Below are 17,923 nucleotides of genomic sequence, written 5' to 3'. Positions count from 1 at the left end.
TAATAATAAAATATTTACATTAAATATAAATAAAATAAATTATTTTACTCAAATAAATAAATAATAATTAATGCTAAGCATCATGCAGAATTTTGAATAATTTATTTTAGCCAATTTTTAGGCTTAGCCCATTTTTAGGCTTAGCCAATTTTTAGGCTTAGCCGATTTTTAGGCTTAGCCTAATTAGGTTTAGCCGATTTTTAGGCTTAGCCTAATTAGGTTTAGCCGATTTTTAGGCTATACCTAATTAGGCTTAGCCGATTTTTCCACCTAAAATCTCGGCTAAGCCGTTTTTAGTCGGCTAAAATTAGCCGATTACGCAACACTAGTTTCAATCATTGTGAATATAAAGCTGAGATGATTGCACTTTATTATGTTTGGAGCTAAACTTTGACGTTAGTAGAATCCCTCTTTGGGATCCTCGGTTCTTTCAGAGATCCGGTTTCCCAGCTCTTTAAAGAAGGCCAGGGCATGAGAGCCGAAAGATGTGAGTCATGGCGATTAGTGATAGGAATGTATAGTTGGCAGGTAGCGATGGTAAATATAAAAAAGTTTTATCATAGCCTGAACCAAAATTTTTCAAAAAACAGGCTTATTCCACACCAAAATAAATTCCAATGGGTTGGGGGGGGGGGTGGGCTTTGCACCTTACTACTTTATACACCTATTAGATATCTAACGGAAGAATACAATATGTATAAAATAAATAATAATTTTAATTTAGATTAATTAAACACAGAATAAACACAGGAATAGATTTTTTGATAAAATACATCAGGTTGAAGAAAGTTATAGTCATAAAAATAGCTTAGAAAAAGGCATGACTAAGCGTTTCTACTGTTTCAAATCCCCTAGACAGATGATAATTACATCAAAAAAATATCTAATATTATTAAAAAATTTAGATTAAAATTCCAACATTCTCAATATGCGATGAAAGATTTTCAAAATAAAAATTTTAATAACTATATCAAAATTTTTCATTTTCATTTTTTATCTTATTCTCAGTATTTTGAATCTTCCTTTAAAAAAAAGATTCCGATTCAAATCTCGAATGTTGATGTGTAATCTTGTTGAACCAACAATGCTTCCTGGTTCATATTTATTCATAAATACAATTAATGTATTTTTTAATTGAATATTTTATATCTTTTCATTTATTAATAATTTAAATTTAGACCATATTATATACCAATATAAACCAGTATAAACCACACCAAAACAAGAAATAGAAAATATTGTTTAAATCAACTATTATTTTAGAACTAATACCTATGCCATTACCATTACAATATTTTGTTAATCGTTTTTAATATTGGTTACCAGCCTTATCTAGTGTTGTTAAGTTACTTTTAAAACGTAACTAGTTACTTTTATGTTAAATATGATTTCTTATTTTATTTTTGTTAATCAATCAAGTTTTTGTCACTTATTCAAAAATTTAGTTTTTATATTTTTCTTTAAAATGTTTAGTTTTAATTTTAAGAATTCAAAATTTTTTATTTTTTTTTTTAAACAGTTAATTTTAAACTGTTAAAAACAATTGTTTAACTTTTTAAGTTTCATTTTACTCTGAAAGGTCATTCTAAATTGAAGTTTTTTTATTTTACTTTTAAAAACAATTTAAATCAGAATATTTTATTCTAATTATATTATTTTTATTTTGTATATAAAAAACGTTATTTTTGTATTAGAGGATCATTTTTGATCATTACGATTTATTTTTATTTTACCAATAAACTTATTGTGTTCATGAATATTCTTCATTGTTTATTGTTTTTATATAGTGCTTCATCAAGAATATTATTGTGTAACAAAACTCTTCTAAATATTCTTCATGTCCCAATCTCAACCAAATAATAATTTTAAACTAGTTCTTTTTTATCCCTCTTTTGTAAATACATATAAATTAAAAATAGTATTTTTATCCCTCTTTTGTTTCGTCTTAACCCATTAATGGTCAAGATTTTTCTAGTGGATAAAAATGCTCAATTTTTTCAAATTATATTGATTAATGCTCAAATATGATATTCTAAAAAAATCAGCCAAAAAAAATAATCCTAAATAGAAAATCTAGCCTGGTGCATATATGCACCGTTAACCATTAAGAGGTTAAAAAAGATAAAAATTATATAAAATACTATAAGATCAAAAAAACAACAAATATCTTTATTCTTTTTTTGTAATTTATAATAAAAACGAGAAAATGTTTATATATTATGAAAATCCTTGAAACATTTAATATGGAGTGCGATTTGACATGTTTGGCACATATATCTTGAGTGCGTATGGCAATATCTGCATCTTCGTCTTTTTCCATCTATAATTTTGGATAAATAATGTCCAGATGAATCAATAGGGTTTTCACACTGTAATGCAAACTGGCTGGCGTGACCTGTACTTGAATTTTTTTCAATTTTTACTGGCGTTCGAAGGAGGTAGTTAGTAACTTCTCGTCTAAATGCAAGCAAACTCTTCTTGTCATCTCGATTCACGAATTTCCAGATTTTCCATGAATTTACCAAAGCTACATCAATAAAATTGGTGAATATTGGCCACCACCATTTTTTTCCTCTTATTTTTATTCTATATGTAGATATTAGATTATCACATAGATCAACTCCACCCATGTGTTTGTTATAAGCAGTTACCATATTTGGCTGAGGAATTTTTATTTTAGAAGATATTTTCTTAGAATACCTTGAAACATTAGAAAGCAAAGAGATAGTGTGGCATGTCGATGCAACGGTCACCACCGAATTATCATTCCAACGAACTACAAATATTTCGTTTAATTTTTCAAACCTATAATCATAATATCCTCTTTCTTTTTTTGCTACAACCTTTATAGATTCAACTGGGCAATGCTCTATTCTATTGTCCCTCACAGTTCCAGTTGCAAAATATCCCATTTGTTTTAAGTATGACAAGAGTTTAAATGATGTAAAGAAATTATCAAAATATATTTTATGATAATTTGGTTTTTGCAATGCCTTTAATAATTTTATGATACATTTCCACCTAATCCATATTCATATTTATTTTCGCTTTTTCCTTGATATATATCAAATGAGAATACGTAACCGTCGGAAGAGGCCAATATCCAAGACTTGTATCCGAATCTAATTGGTTTTCCTTTTATGAACATTTTGCAAGAATGTCTTCCTCGATATGGTATCATCTGTTCATCTATTGATAAATGATGTTTAAAAATTCCGAATTGCTGAAATTTATTATTCAATATATTAATGTAAGGCCTAACTTTATAAAATCTATCATGTATATCTATTTTAGTATTGTCTGCCAAATGGATATTATATTTCAAATTTCGAAATTGTAATTGGGTCATTGTATCCCGGATTATTGGAATAGAAATATCGCTGTCATTAGACCAGTACATTCTTTCTTGTGGGAGAGAATGATATCCAGTAAATAATAGAATTCCAATAAATCTCTGAATATCTTGGATGGTTATGCATATGTTAGGTCTATTCATTTGTTTAGCATAAATATTACTTTGTTCTACAATTAGGGAATATAAGTCTTCGTCGAAAATTAAACAAAATATATCTGATGGACTTTTACCATGTAAATCATTTTCAAGTTTTATTACATCTTCCTTTTCTCCATTGAAAGGGCTTGAAGAATATATTGCATCCGTTTTTCTCCATTTTAAATTGTGAGAAATTCGAGAATAGCTTCTTGTAGAATATGGTTCTGGAAGGTCGTCATCAACTGAATTATGAATCTCCAATTCTCCAGCTGTATCTGAAGGCAAAACTCCGACATTTGTTAAGTCATTTTCATCGAAATCTTCTTCATCACTAACTGCAGAGGGGTTTGGCGGAATTATAACCATATCTCTTTCTTCAATTGGTTCCTCTTCAAAAAGTTGAGCAAGCGCTTGTTCAATTGTTAGAAAACGTTTCATTAAAAAAATTTATTAAAAATTAAATATCTAGACAAATTATTTTCGTAGAATCTTGATTTTTTTATTAGTCATCTATTATTTTGATAATTTTGATTGAATTGACAAAACAGGTGCATAATATTTTATATAAATAAAATAAAATCTTCAGAAAGGAAGAGGCTAAAAATAATTTTAAACTTTTGAATATTTATGAACCTAATAATTTCATATAATTTGATCGGGATAAAAAATTATAATAGGAACAATATATTATTCGATTTAATCTCAGGGGAAAAAAAATTTTTTAAATTATTTTCAAAAGGTCTTTTTTGGGTATAAAATTTTTTTTAAAAATTCTTAAGGGGCTCGAGCCACCCACCCCTCCCTTTCCCACCCTTAGTGACGGTAGTGGTTTTAAGTATAATATAAAAAATTATAATTCATTATGTTAAATTTCATTTTTTTGAATTTTTTTAAATAATATATACTGCTAGATGGTTAACGGTGCATATATGCACCAGTCAACTTTATGTGGTTACCTACTAAAATATTAATTATTTAAAAATTCAAAAATGATTGATAAATATTGATATATCTATAAAGAATATATACACACTAGTTTTCATCGAAATAATTTTATAATATGCTCGTGAGATCACTTAGAAAATTTTGCATTTTAGACCTCATAAATTCGCAAAGTTTGAGGGTTTCTTAGGGGCATAAAAAAATATTTTTTTCATATTTTTCTTTTCCACTTTTGAAGTACAATGTCTGAACTATATAAAAATCTTTTTTATTATTTTTAAAAAAAAAACTACTATGTTAAAATAAGGTATATAGGAGGTGGTGCATATATGCACCGTTAACCAGTAACGGGTATACATAAAAATAAATATAGTTTTTTTTTTAAAGTCTCTCTTTTGTTTGATTTAATTATATAAAAAGTAAAACATATGGTTTTTATGTTTTCTTTTAAAGGTGTTTTTTATATTTTTGGATTCCTTAGTAAAGTTTTCATAAGAAAGTTAGGTCCCGGAATAAATCGGAGGTATAATTAGAGTTCCGAAAAATATGGAGGGGGAGGGGGAGTTGGTTTTGTTTCCAATTATGCAAGATAAAACTAACACTACTCCTCGCAAAAACGTTCCCTTTTCATTTTACGCCAATTTTATTTTAATTTATAATTTTATTATTGCGCTTTTTTTCCCTATAAAAGGGGCTAATATTTATGTTTATCACTATCTTATATTTTAGTTTACAAATTTTTATAATAAATTAATTGCGTTTTATTAAAGTCTATTATTTTTACCAATTTAATAAAATATTGAGTTTTAAAATATTTATATTTGTAATTATGTTTCATAAAAGTATTTTTAGTTTAATAAAATTAATATCTAGTTAATCATGACCCTTACGAGATTTAAAGGGTTAGATGATCCTTCAACGACTGTTCCCATGAATGATACTACGACCAATGTACCTGTATCTGAAGCACTATTACTTTATTTTTCTAGTTACATTCTTAAACGGTAACTAGTTATAGTTACTATTCACATTTTAAAATATTTTTTAAAAAACAAATTAAATGACCATATATTGTTATTGGAACAGAATATAGCGGGGAATGAGTTAATAAAGCAAAAAAAATTTGATATATTGACCTGGATAATATTTTTGACGAAGATAAAATCCTCTTTTTGGATCCTCTGTTATGTAAATTCCCATTGATTAGGTCTTGAGCTTGAAGACAAAATGGTAAGAGTGATCATGATAATTGATACGAAACTATTGACCAGAGATATCCATGTATTTATCAGATTTCATTTTTTCTTATTAAATCTTTGTTTAGGTTTGATGAAGCGGGATCGAAAAATCCCAAGCTGGGCACTTGTCATTTTTCCAAGGTAACTGAGTGATTGCATCCGGCCATCTATTGTCAGGAAATATGTTTAACAATGGTAGGAATTCTAGTTGAATTTAAAGCAGGTTTGCATAGAGTTGCCGGGGAACTAGCCCGCTACTTCTAATGCATTGAAGTCAATGTTTACTGAATCTACCTGATTGTAACATCTTGCACATTTGTGTAAACCGAGTTGTTTCAACGAGTAGCAAGAAGCAAAACTGAATTCCTGGTCATTGAGCTCAAGGCCTAGATTTTTAGAAGGATTTAACGCTAAAATTAATGACCTCAAATGATGTTCAAAGCTGCAAAGGAGGAATGGTTGACAGATTGCAAGTTTGTGTAAAGATAATCAGAAAGGGCGCATCCCAAACTTTCTATTTGGTTGTACTGGGGTCATATAAAGGCCATTTGTATTACTCTATAAGGAGAAGGTCTTAATTAGTAAATCGTGTGTTGAAAAGAATGAGGGCCAAGAATAGCAGCATTCGCAAGTCTAGAAAAGATACTTCTTAAAAGGCTAAGCAAATTTGATCATAGATTTCCAATCGGTCTTTATATTATTTTAAAATTTTGAAATGAATGTTTTTTGTATACATTTCCTTTGTTAACTATTTTATTCCACTCAGTTATTAGTAATAGATATTAGCTATAAACCATTTATCAATTTACCTCTAAGTAACGAGACAATTTGACTAGATTAAAAAAGTATGTTTATTTTTGCCTCATGCATTAGAGATAAAGAACATGGGTTAAATTTTTAAAAAATAGAAAGATTGGATTAGCAAATTATCGATGTTAGTAAATAAATTCTGTGTGATTCAGTTAAAATCACAGCCTTCGAGTCTGCTCTATTTAGCTGAGATTTATATGAACCCCCCCGAGGATTCTTTTATGCCCTTCATATCCAAATAAAATAATTTTTATATACGATTGAATTTATAATTTTAATAACATTAATATAGATACAAATATAACAAATTTGGATGGAAAAAATTTATTTCAAAAAAGTGCTTTACTATTTAAATAAATTGTTAAAAAAAAATATTCAATGTGCCATCAATTTCCATGATAACATGAAATTTGATACTCCGCCTCTATTTTTTAATGAAGAGTCATTACCGATTAAGCGACAGTGGAGAAATCTATTTATACCTTTAAGAACATTTTTTTTTAAATATCCTACTCAGTAGTTATGAAAATAATATGGGCGATTTATCTAAAATTTAGAATTTCTTATAATTTCCTATTTTAGCGTCAAATATATTAATTTCTTAAATTCAATTACAGGGTCATTGTTTTACAATGCGCCATTTTTAAAAAACGAATATGAATAATGAATTATTCGAATTCGATTCTTATAAATATATTGAATAATATTCGAAATTATAGCGTTCGAATGATAGTTTATTAACGAATTGTGAATTTTTTTTTAAACGAATACGAATATTTATTAGTTAATTTTGTTTACAATATCAAATAGTCAAATCCACTGTTTTAGGTAAGAATTAATAAGTGCTTTCACCATGGCTTGGGTTATTTTTTGAAGCTTGTTCGCATTTAATTGAGACGAGCTGATGTTTATCTATGATTATATAATATAGTTAGAAATTAGGATAAAATGAACGGTAATAAAACACTTTTAAAAAAATACTATTCGTTTTTCAAAATTTTAAGATTATAACTAATATTGCAATAATTTATACAATTCGAAATCAATTAAGTTATTTATAGTCAACTGATAAATTTAACTTTGATAAAAAGAGCTATATCTTAAAAAAATATATTGTATATTTTGATAATTTAATAAAAGTAAATAATTGTTTTATCCATCAACAGAGGATGTAAAACTGATGTATTTAAATTGGTATTTTGTCTATGTGGTAATAGCCTTCGTTTGCATTTTTAGGTTTTCGATGTAATGCGATGCCCTAGATCCTCGAAGAAAGTTAGGGCCTGATTGCCAAAGGAAGTTGGCGTTTTAGAAATTATTGGCATGAATAAATGGTTGGAAGGTGAAACAGAAAAATATTTGGGCAGATTTACTATGTTCCGCACTGACAAAAGTATTAGATTTTAGGTTGGAGGGTGCGAGTGAATTTAAATTTTTTTTTTTTAACTTAGTTGATATTTATAATTTAGGTTACCTAATTTAGCAAACAAGTTGATAGCAGCCAAATTTAACTTAAAAATTTTAAATTTGACAATTTTCGATATCAACATATCACCACAATCACGTAGAGATAAAAACACTGATCTCAATTCGTGAATAACAAATTACAATACATTATATTTTAAAATGCTTTAAAAATCGATAAAATTTATAAATATTATTTTATAATATTAAAAAAAGATAATTTTAATTATTCCATAATAAAATAATTCTGTATGATTGTTTGTATTCTTATAAAGGCTCCCTCCTTCACTTTCTTCTAATTTTTTTAAAAATCTTTTTATTAAAAATTCCCTGTTTTCATTTTCAAAATGTTTGATTCTCATTTTATGTTTACAAAAATAATAAATACACTAAATATAAAAACATTTCCCAATCATCCACGCATATAAATCGGATTATTTATTATTCGTCATTTAATTTTTTTTATTGGATAATTTATTGGTTTTTTGTTGTATTTCTGGTTGCATTGATTTGTTTGAATTGATTGGCTTTTACAGTGACTGAATGTATAATTTTATTTTAAAAAAATGGTATTATTTAAAATACGCTTGAAGGGAACCCGATGAAAGGAAGGATATGGGTATATAGATGAAAATGTTTAGTGTTTTTGAATATAAAATATCATTTAATGGGACCTGACATTCGTTTAAGAATTTTATAAGCAATAAAGGTCAATATTTTTAAAGTTGGCTCAATTAAGATTTTAGACAAAATAATATTATGCAAGCCTCGAGATTTGGCAAATAGAGGTCCAACCAAACCTTTTTGCCATCTATAAGCAGAATCTCGAGGTTTGGCTAAAATCTTAATCGGGCCACTTTTAAAAATAGAGCCGTTTAACAATACTAATAATAGCTGCTTTACTTGGAACAATGTGAAATTATAATCCTATGATTTTAAATATTTTAACATTTTTAAGAACATTATAAATTTAAATTATAATATAAAATATATTTATTTTAATATATAAGAATTGGTTGAGCTCAGTAAAATTTTGAGCAGGATGTTGCAAATTTTTTCTCCAGGTTACTTAATTATGCAAATTTAATCAATCACATTATTATTATTTTATCTTCTAAGGCTAGCGAGGACAGGGGCACGTAGGACCAGATTTTGTAAAAATTGCTATAAAATCTGTAAATATTCGCAAAAAATATCGAGTGTTATATCAGACGGTAGCTAACTACCTTGTTTATTTAATAAATTTTGGGACCATTCCTAACTATTTTCAAGAATAAAATATATTTAAGTAGAGGAGTAAGAATACACATAAGATTCTCTATCAACTTTGCTATATATAAATATACATTTTAAACATTACATATTTAATTAAAGCATTTTGCAAATGGCATTATTTTTAAATATTATGGAATTTAGTTTAACCCAATATTGGGATATGGTTTGGAGAAATTTTAAAAATTTAAATCATTTATAGCACATATTTTTTAATAAGATTTAATTTTGCTGTAATTGTATTCCAGCATGTATTAATATAAGTATATCAACCTTATGAATTTTCCACAATTTAACCCTGAAATTGTATTCAATTTTAATTTAACTTGATTTCTTCATAGATTGGCTTATTATTAATTAAATTCAAAATCTTAGAAAAATTTGTAATTTATAAGGTAAATACTTTACATATGGTGCTGGCAAAATTACGCCTTTCAAAATTAAATAACTCGGCCACTCAGACCTTGAATGAAATCTGAAATTATTTTGTTTTACTAATGCTTTTTATAGATTCTTTTCAAGAAAAGCACCAAAAAAATTTATTTTCCTCTAGGTTTTATTATTTTTAGCTTTCCTTAAAAAAAATCGTACATATTACTCAAACTAGTATAATCGTCTCCTTTATTTTTTTCCGATTGGAATTCGGATCTTTGAAAGAAAAATAATTGGATCTGTCGGACAATAATTTTTCAGGGCTCTATTATTTAATTTTTAAAGTAAAACTCAAGAAAAAACTTTTAAGGTCATTATATTATTAAACAAAGATCATAGGGCAAGGTTTAAAAATAATATCGCAGATTTATCTGATATTTGTGGGGGGCTAAGCTGATGGTATTCTGAAGATGTTATAAGCAGGGTTGTGCATTTGACCGGTCAAATACGTTTCGGTCAATTGACCGATATTTGACCGGCCAAATATGGTCAAATACGGTCAAATGTGGTCAAATTCAAATATTTTTTTTTAAAGTTAATATTAACTTTATTTTGAATATAATAGTAAAATGAATCTATAATATTAATTTTTTAAATTCATTCAATAACTAACGTGTAGCTATCTGTATCAGAGTCTTGTTCTGATTCATATTCAATATTATCATTTTCTTTAATATTTTTTAAACAATTTTCCTGATATCTTAGATCTTAAATCGATTTCTATTTTCATAAGAATATTAACCCAAATCGACCTATTTCTTTCTAAAGAAGAAGTAGAACTAGGAATTGTTAGTCTCTTAATGGGCAGGGTAGACAAAGTTTAATCTATTAACTTGAGGTCGGAATTGATTGTTTCTGGAAATTACTACTTTCCACATATTTTGCTATATTAAACATGCTGTTTTTGCTTCTGAAATTAATTATATCACTTAAAATATTTTGGTCATCACTACCTTGTAAAATAGCTAATTCTTGAATTATATCACATACTTCATTAATTACACTACTAGTGAGTTCTCCTCTTGATATTGTGGACCCGAAAAATAAGCAAACATTGTGATCACATGTATTTACATCTTTTTTCCCTTTTTTAAACATATTTTTAATTTATTTTTCCTTTAAATTTTTTAGAGTATTTGACCGTATTTGACAGGTCAAATACTCCTCCGGTCAATTGACCGGTCAATTGACTGAATTTGACTGGTCAATTGACCGACTTGCCAATCCTGGTTATAAGTATTGATGGGTATTCACTTTTGCAAGATAATAAGCATTATTAAATATTATCTTGGTTTGTTTATCAATATAATTAATTATTTTAAATGCAACCTCTCTGCAGCTTTGTGTGCATCCGACAGAATTGGCATGTTTCCAAAAATTTTCTCAAACTTTGTAGTTTATGTGTTTTCCCTTATAAATGGCTACTGGGCAGGGCTACAGATACCAAGCGGCTAGTCAAAATAGATACAATGACATTCCCTTATTTCTATTGGATATTCCTTTTTAAGAACCAATTAAAATAGAGAAGGGTTAGTTTTTGAATTTAAAGTGTACTATTACATGAGTATTAACATTATTTATAAAATATCTGGTTAAAAATCTTTTTTATATTACATACCTAATACTTATTCCATTCTTTGATTACTCGTAAAAAATTAAAAAAGAAATTTATGATGGCCAAATCCATTTTTTACCACTGGGTTGTCAAAAGTCTTACCATGGCCTTGGTAAAATGGGGCTCTGAGTTTAATCGATTTGTGATTTATATATTATGTATTAAGGGAACCTCTTCAAATTTAATAATGAAAATAAATGTTTGGGTATATATATTTTAAATAATATTAATAACAGACTATTTAAGAATAATTATGCAAAGGACGAATTATTATTTCCACAAAAAAATTATAAATAAATCTCGATTATAATTTGTCATTGTCAGTCACAACCGAAATAAAAATTTAAATGAGACAGATGGGATATAAGATGTACTTTACAAATTTATTATTTATATGTATGTCGTCTTATCTTATCTTATATAATAGTATAAGTAATAAATTATAAACATACAAATGGGGAAAAAAAATCAATGGGCTAGAAATTTTCTCTTATAATAACACGAATAAAATATGTCCATTGAAAGACTTAATTTACAAATCAATGAGTCATTGATAATTTAATTTATATACATTCATTGTGTCGCTTTTTTTCTTATATGGCTTAAATTAATATCTTAAGTTGTGGATATAAAAATTAAATTAATATTATGTATAATTTAACATAATTGATATGGCTAACTTATCTATAGGCAGATGATATGTGAGTGTGATATTCATAATTTTTAAAAAATTGTTTAAATTTCAAGGTATATTATTGTAAAAAATATTAATGGTATTAAATTCATATTTCAATTATCTTCTGTACATCTAAAAGTCAAATTGACTCGTTATTTGACAAATAGCTAAGAATTTATTAATCTAAATTTTAGTTTAACTGTTTACATTTATGTAAAATTCAGGAAAAGAGGAAATATTTATTCTAGTCTGCAAAAAATTCTTAGATATATTCAAAATTAAAATACTTTAAAAATTTTTTTTTATATTAGTGTTAAAATTTGATAAATAAAATATTCTAAGCGTTTTACAAGAATTTTATATCCATTTGTTTTTCGAAAATGATATTTTTGGGTTTTTTTTGCTCTAACTTATTAAACATACATAAGAAGCATATACTTTTAATCAAAATATTATAAGAAACGCATTACAACGTCTTCCTATAAAAGTAAAAAAACAAGACATAGATTATAAACTCATAGCAACGTGACACCGATAATGAGAATATGAAAGATCAATAAATATTATATTGAAATGCATGCGTTCTCTTAGAAGGCAAAATGTCAGGTTTTTGATGCTTTATTTTTTTTATTAAAATGTTATTTCCCAAATTTGGTTATTTAAATAAAATATAAATATGGCGCATAAAGTTGAGTATTAATTAATATGTGTTTTCCTTTGACACAAAAAGAGATAATAAACTACTAATAAAAACTTGCCACTTCCTTTTTCCGGTAAACTATAAATTATAAAAATGGCGACTATTTTTAAAAACATTTCACTTATGAAATATCTTACCGCCACTTATACTCCGAATCAAAATAAAATCTTTATAAATTTCATGTTTGAACAAACTGTATCGATATTTTTAGGCACATATAATTTAATTTTCCAAATATTCTCATTTCGTAATCATGCATGTAATCTAGGGTAGATAAAAATATATATAATAAATATCCAGATCTAATCTGACTAGAACCCCAAATTAGAGGTCTGCAATGGGATAGTTTTATCCCGACCCGTCCTTTGTTTTAAAATTTTTTAACCCTCTCGCTCATAGTTTTTTTTTCAAATTCACTGGCTCGGGAAATCTTTAAAAATTATTTTATAGGTTGGTTTTTTATATTTTAATATATTTTAGCGTAAACCTATAAAATATTATAGGAAAGGGGTGGGGGGAATGATCATTAATGAATTAAAGTCTTGTTCTGCTCGGTTCGCCAGAAAAATATTTCAAATTCACCCGCCAAATGTTTAAAATCTTAGCCTCCTCGCACACTCCGGTAGAATGTGCGCCCCCCCCCCTCCCTCATTCTCCATCTATTAGTGCTAATAAACATTAATTCCCATAAACTTTTCTCAAAATGAGCTATCGCTGGAATTATTATAGATTCAAATTAAACAGTTTTTTATGTGATAATTTTTTTAAATACATCACATAGGGGGGGGGGGGGTATAAACATTTATTATTATATTATAATGAATATATATTTATAACTATTTTGTTGACAAAATAACTCAAAAGAAGCATTTGAGGGGGAGAGTTCAAAATTTATTACACAATGCATTATTAGAAAGATAAGAAAAAATCGATATAGTATAACTGAAACAATTTTTTTTATCCTTTTCATTTTAAAAAAAAATTATCTAATTTTCTAAATAATTCTAAACAAAATCATTTTCCGATCCTATTCTTACAGTTCCTCGCGAAATATTGATTGACTTTTTTTTGAAATTGGCAATAATCATTCAATGGATTCATTTCTAAATTCTTGATTTTGATGGATAAGATTATTTTTAAAAAAATGGACGGACTCTTTTAAATGAATCATGTATACATTTACATTTATTTTTAATTTGTCTTTGAAAGTTAGCTTCTAGTTTAATATTTTTCACGTATAAAACTATATGATTATTAATTCTATAACCGGAGTGGGTGTCAAATTGAAGCGAATTTTGTTGTGTCTACAAAATTCTCACCTACCCTATATTATAAATCATAAAAATCATTTTTCCCCCCATCAATAATTTGAAAAACTAACAATTTTGTGTGTACTAATTTTTAAATTTCAAAAGTGCAATTTTTTATTCGAAAAACTAATATAGTCTTTTTTAGTGCCAAAATTAGATAAAATCATTTAAAAGCGAATATTAATCTTTTAATATAATTGCATGTTTAATGTTATCATTATGATTTATAATGTTAATAAAAAAATTTATATAATTCCAAAAATAATGTAAATATAGATTGATAAAAATGATTGGTAATTAATTAAACTATAAAGTGAATAGTTGATAACATACTCACAGGTGAAGAATAAGGCCCTACCCTTCAATGGAATAGATGAAGCTAATCTAATTAGATTTGATTGTGTCAATTGTCACTCCTTGTCGCAGATAGAATCTTTTTGGGGGATCCTTGGTTTTAGTGAATATCCAGCGTCATAGCTCATGAAGGGTAGGTCGTGCGAATCGCGAACTGAATTTACATATTTTAGTAAGTAATTAATTATTCTTCTTTTTTTTTAGTTTCAAATGGTTTAAAGGAACAGAAAATTTAATGCCATCTTTTATTCCTTGTCATTTATCTGTCCTGTTTAGTTAGCACCAAAAAAAATAATATAAAATAAAAATTGGACGGAGAATTGATAAGGGCTAAAGGAATGGACACATAAAACAAAATATCTCTTCAAAAAAAGGAAACTCATAAATCGAATAATAAATATTTTTAATTTCTTATTTATGCTCTATCCAAAACATTCAAAAAATTTAATTAGAAAACTTTATCGAAAAACATAAAATGAGCCTTTTATTGTAGGAAAATAAAAATATGGCTAAAACATATTTGTAAAATTTTTAAAACTTTATTATTAGGATTTCTTTAACAAAAATTTTTGAGTGTTTTCAATTAAAATTTTTTTAAAACAAGTATTTGACGCAACCTTAAAAATTAAATACTATATTTATGATGGCGATATATTATGGTTAAGCACCATTTTAGGAAGATTTTTAGGTTATAACTGCAAGAATGGATTGCGAAATTGATGAACAGGAAATGAGTAATAGAATGAATAACAAGGTGAGACCAACGATGTAGTGTAATAAAAAAAGCCCTATTTTGGTCGATTTTAAAAACCGCCCGATTAAGATTTTAGCCAAATTAATAGGATTATAAGCCTCGAGATTTGGCAAATAAAGGTCCTCTGTCATCTATGAGAAATATTTTTAGGCTTACATAATATTATTTTGGCTATTTATAAACTTTAAATTGCTTAATTTTTTATAATAAACTTTAAAAATAAATAAAAATTTGGAGGGACACATAATTTTTTTTGCAGAATCTGGGACGTTAAAAATAATTAATCACATTTATAAATCAGTTAAAAATTTATAAAATTGATAATTTACCCTTTAAAACAATTCATAAAAAGGCGCCAAAATTATTATAAGTGTTTAAACATTCTCACTGGACTGTAATAATTAGACATAAAAAATTTGGGAAAAATTGGCAGAGCTTGGGAACAAACATTTTCAAATCTGGGTTGGGCTTAAAATTTTGACCTATGCACCGATGGGTCTCTAATATTTAGTTATAAAATAGTAAATATCTGGATGAATGTTGTTCAATTAGAATTCAAATTATAATAGAGAATATATATATTTTAAATATTCATTTTTTGAAATCTACATCGTCAAGTATATTATTTTAATGTTTTATTTTTTAGTGATTTAAAATTACCATGGTGTATTTATTGAGTGCAAAATTTTGTTTCAGAATGTATATTATAAAATAGCGAAAATCTTTATACCGTTATTTATGTTAATATAATAAGGCTAATTAGAGCATGTGCTTACTATAAGTTGTACAAAATAAATAGAGAAAATGATTTTTATATTATAAAAAAATTAAAGTTCAAATTATACCCTGGTGAAAGCGTTTAGGTCCAATGATAATTTTGAAACTGTTATGTTTTTAACAATTAAGTCGCAGATTAATTTTTGTCAAAACATCTTAACATGGTTAGTAAAATAAGTCATTTTATTACCAATTTACTCTTACTCTATACTTATATCGTAATTGTTTTTTAATTATTTATCGAAATTTTTTAAAAATATTACACAATTATTAGTTGAGAGTTCGTTTAGAATTATTAATTATAATCTTCAGCAAATTATGATTTTAAAGAAAACATCGATTAAATTCGTGTAATCTTAGAATAAATTTAATATTTTCAAACTTTTTCCAAATAAAATTAAATATTTTTAATTCCAATAATATTTTCATATTTAAATTAAAATTCGATTTTTAGAAATGGTACCAATGGTTTAATTTATTGAATGAATCCATAATTTAATTTAAAAAATTATATTTAATGTTAACTAGCACAACCTATGCAATGACATTATTTTAGGCGTCCTAAAATCTGTTGATTCTATCGACCTTAGAACCTCTCATTCTCTTCAGATCATACGAATAACGACTAGATGGTATTACCCAAATCCCTTAGAAAGGGGGTTAATTCATAACATGGGACTATTCCTGTATTAATCCCTTATCCCCCTCCAATCTAAACACAACCATATTTGATAAGAGTTCAAAATAAACAAATATTAGAAATATCTATGACCATATTTTTATATCTTATAATCTCCTCTAAACTATATAATATACCGTGGCCGTGCATTCTCTAGATAACTTAGCTCATACATCCGTAGCATACAATTACAAATGAACCCCGATAAGGATTATATCTAAGACAAAGGCTCGCAATAATACACACTAACTATATTAGCTTTATTGAAAGCCTTCTACCTAAGGAGCCAATCTAAATTTCAACTTTTTTTAATCATTTTTTTATATTATAAATAATTTTTTGTTTTTTAATGTCTTATTTTGTTAATTTTTTTTAAAGTATATTAATATTGAAAAAATATTATATGTATCCTTGATTATAACTAGTAACATCTATTTAAAAACATATCTAAAACTTAATGATATATTTTATAAATAGTAGTATTATATATAATGGCCACTAAAATAATTAATGTGTTTTAGGCTATAGTGCGACAAACTGCAAAAACGTGAAATCTTCGCTGGTCCGGGAAAAAATCATTAATGATTTTAAACACAAATTACTGGTTCTTTCCAAAAACTAAAATGAAGGGGGGGGGGCAAGGCAAACAACACCCAATTTTATCAAGACATGGGCAAAAAATTCCTATAAAATAAAATTTTATCAATCTTTATTTTTATTAAAAATTAGTTAATTTTAGTTGTTGTTTCTCATTCATGATTCATACGAATTATTAATAACTCATGTCGAAATTTTACTTGCATCATTAACCCAGTTTCTAGGATCCCCTTTGAAGCAACATTTGAGAGGGGAAAAAATCAGAAATTTTTCTAAATAGGAACCCTATTTAATTAAAATATTTACTCAAGTTTAATTTCATAAAAAAAAGTTCAGATTTTCAAATATGACGCTTTTTAAAACATCGCATCGATGTTAAATTAATAATTAATTTATTTTAAATATATAAAAATAGTTTTAATTTCAAAATATTGAACTCGATATCCTAACTTAATATCATAACATTAGCAGGGTTTTTGGTATGATGCCATAAAACTTTATATTAAGCCCATGTGATGCTCAGCATATCTTCCATAAATGTTAATAAAGCAATTATCAAGACTTCACTAGAATGGAGTTTGTAAATATAAGTCTAAATTATCCCCAAAAAATTAAAGTCAAAACTCTTGAATTGCTTTCATTTACCATTAGGTGTACCTAGACCAGTGCACGTATTTACGCCATGAAAATCGGCGTTTTACGATATGAAAATCGGCGCCCAAGCGGAAGCTCTGAGTATTTTAACTAATATTATTAATTTATTCTTGCAATGGTCCACTCAGACCGACCACCCTCCAATCCAATTCAGTC

The 17,923-nt window shown here is 26.6% G+C and overlaps 2 protein-coding genes and 1 long non-coding RNA gene across 3 annotated transcripts; all 3 read right to left on the bottom strand.

The window, feature by feature from the left end:
* Positions 1-2,210: 2,210 nt before the first annotated feature.
* On the bottom strand, positions 2,211-2,912 carry LOC135924371 (piggyBac transposable element-derived protein 3-like). The gene has a single exon (XM_065459427.1). The coding sequence runs from the start codon at positions 2,910-2,912 to the stop codon at positions 2,211-2,213; it is 702 nt and encodes a 233-aa protein (XP_065315499.1).
* A 92-nt stretch (positions 2,913-3,004) lies between these two features.
* Positions 3,005-3,931, bottom strand: LOC135924370 (piggyBac transposable element-derived protein 3-like). The gene has a single exon (XM_065459426.1). The coding sequence runs from the start codon at positions 3,929-3,931 to the stop codon at positions 3,005-3,007; it is 927 nt and encodes a 308-aa protein (XP_065315498.1).
* A 3,377-nt stretch (positions 3,932-7,308) lies between these two features.
* Positions 7,309-14,555, bottom strand: LOC135925271 (uncharacterized). Its single transcript, XR_010571599.1, has 3 exons — positions 14,286-14,555; positions 10,981-11,150; positions 7,309-7,395 (listed from the first exon to the last, which is right to left on the bottom strand). It is a non-coding gene; the product is annotated as an uncharacterized LOC135925271 (long non-coding RNA).
* Positions 14,556-17,923: the final 3,368 nt, after the last annotated feature.

Source organism: Gordionus sp. m RMFG-2023, chromosome 2 (genome assembly GCF_954871325.1).
Source record: "Gordionus sp. m RMFG-2023 chromosome 2, tfGorSpeb1-WG-v2, whole genome shotgun sequence".
Taxonomy (NCBI): domain Eukaryota; kingdom Metazoa; phylum Nematomorpha; class Gordioida; order Chordodea; family Parachordodidae; genus Gordionus; species Gordionus sp. m RMFG-2023.
This window is presented reverse-complemented; position numbering and strand designations above follow the sequence as displayed.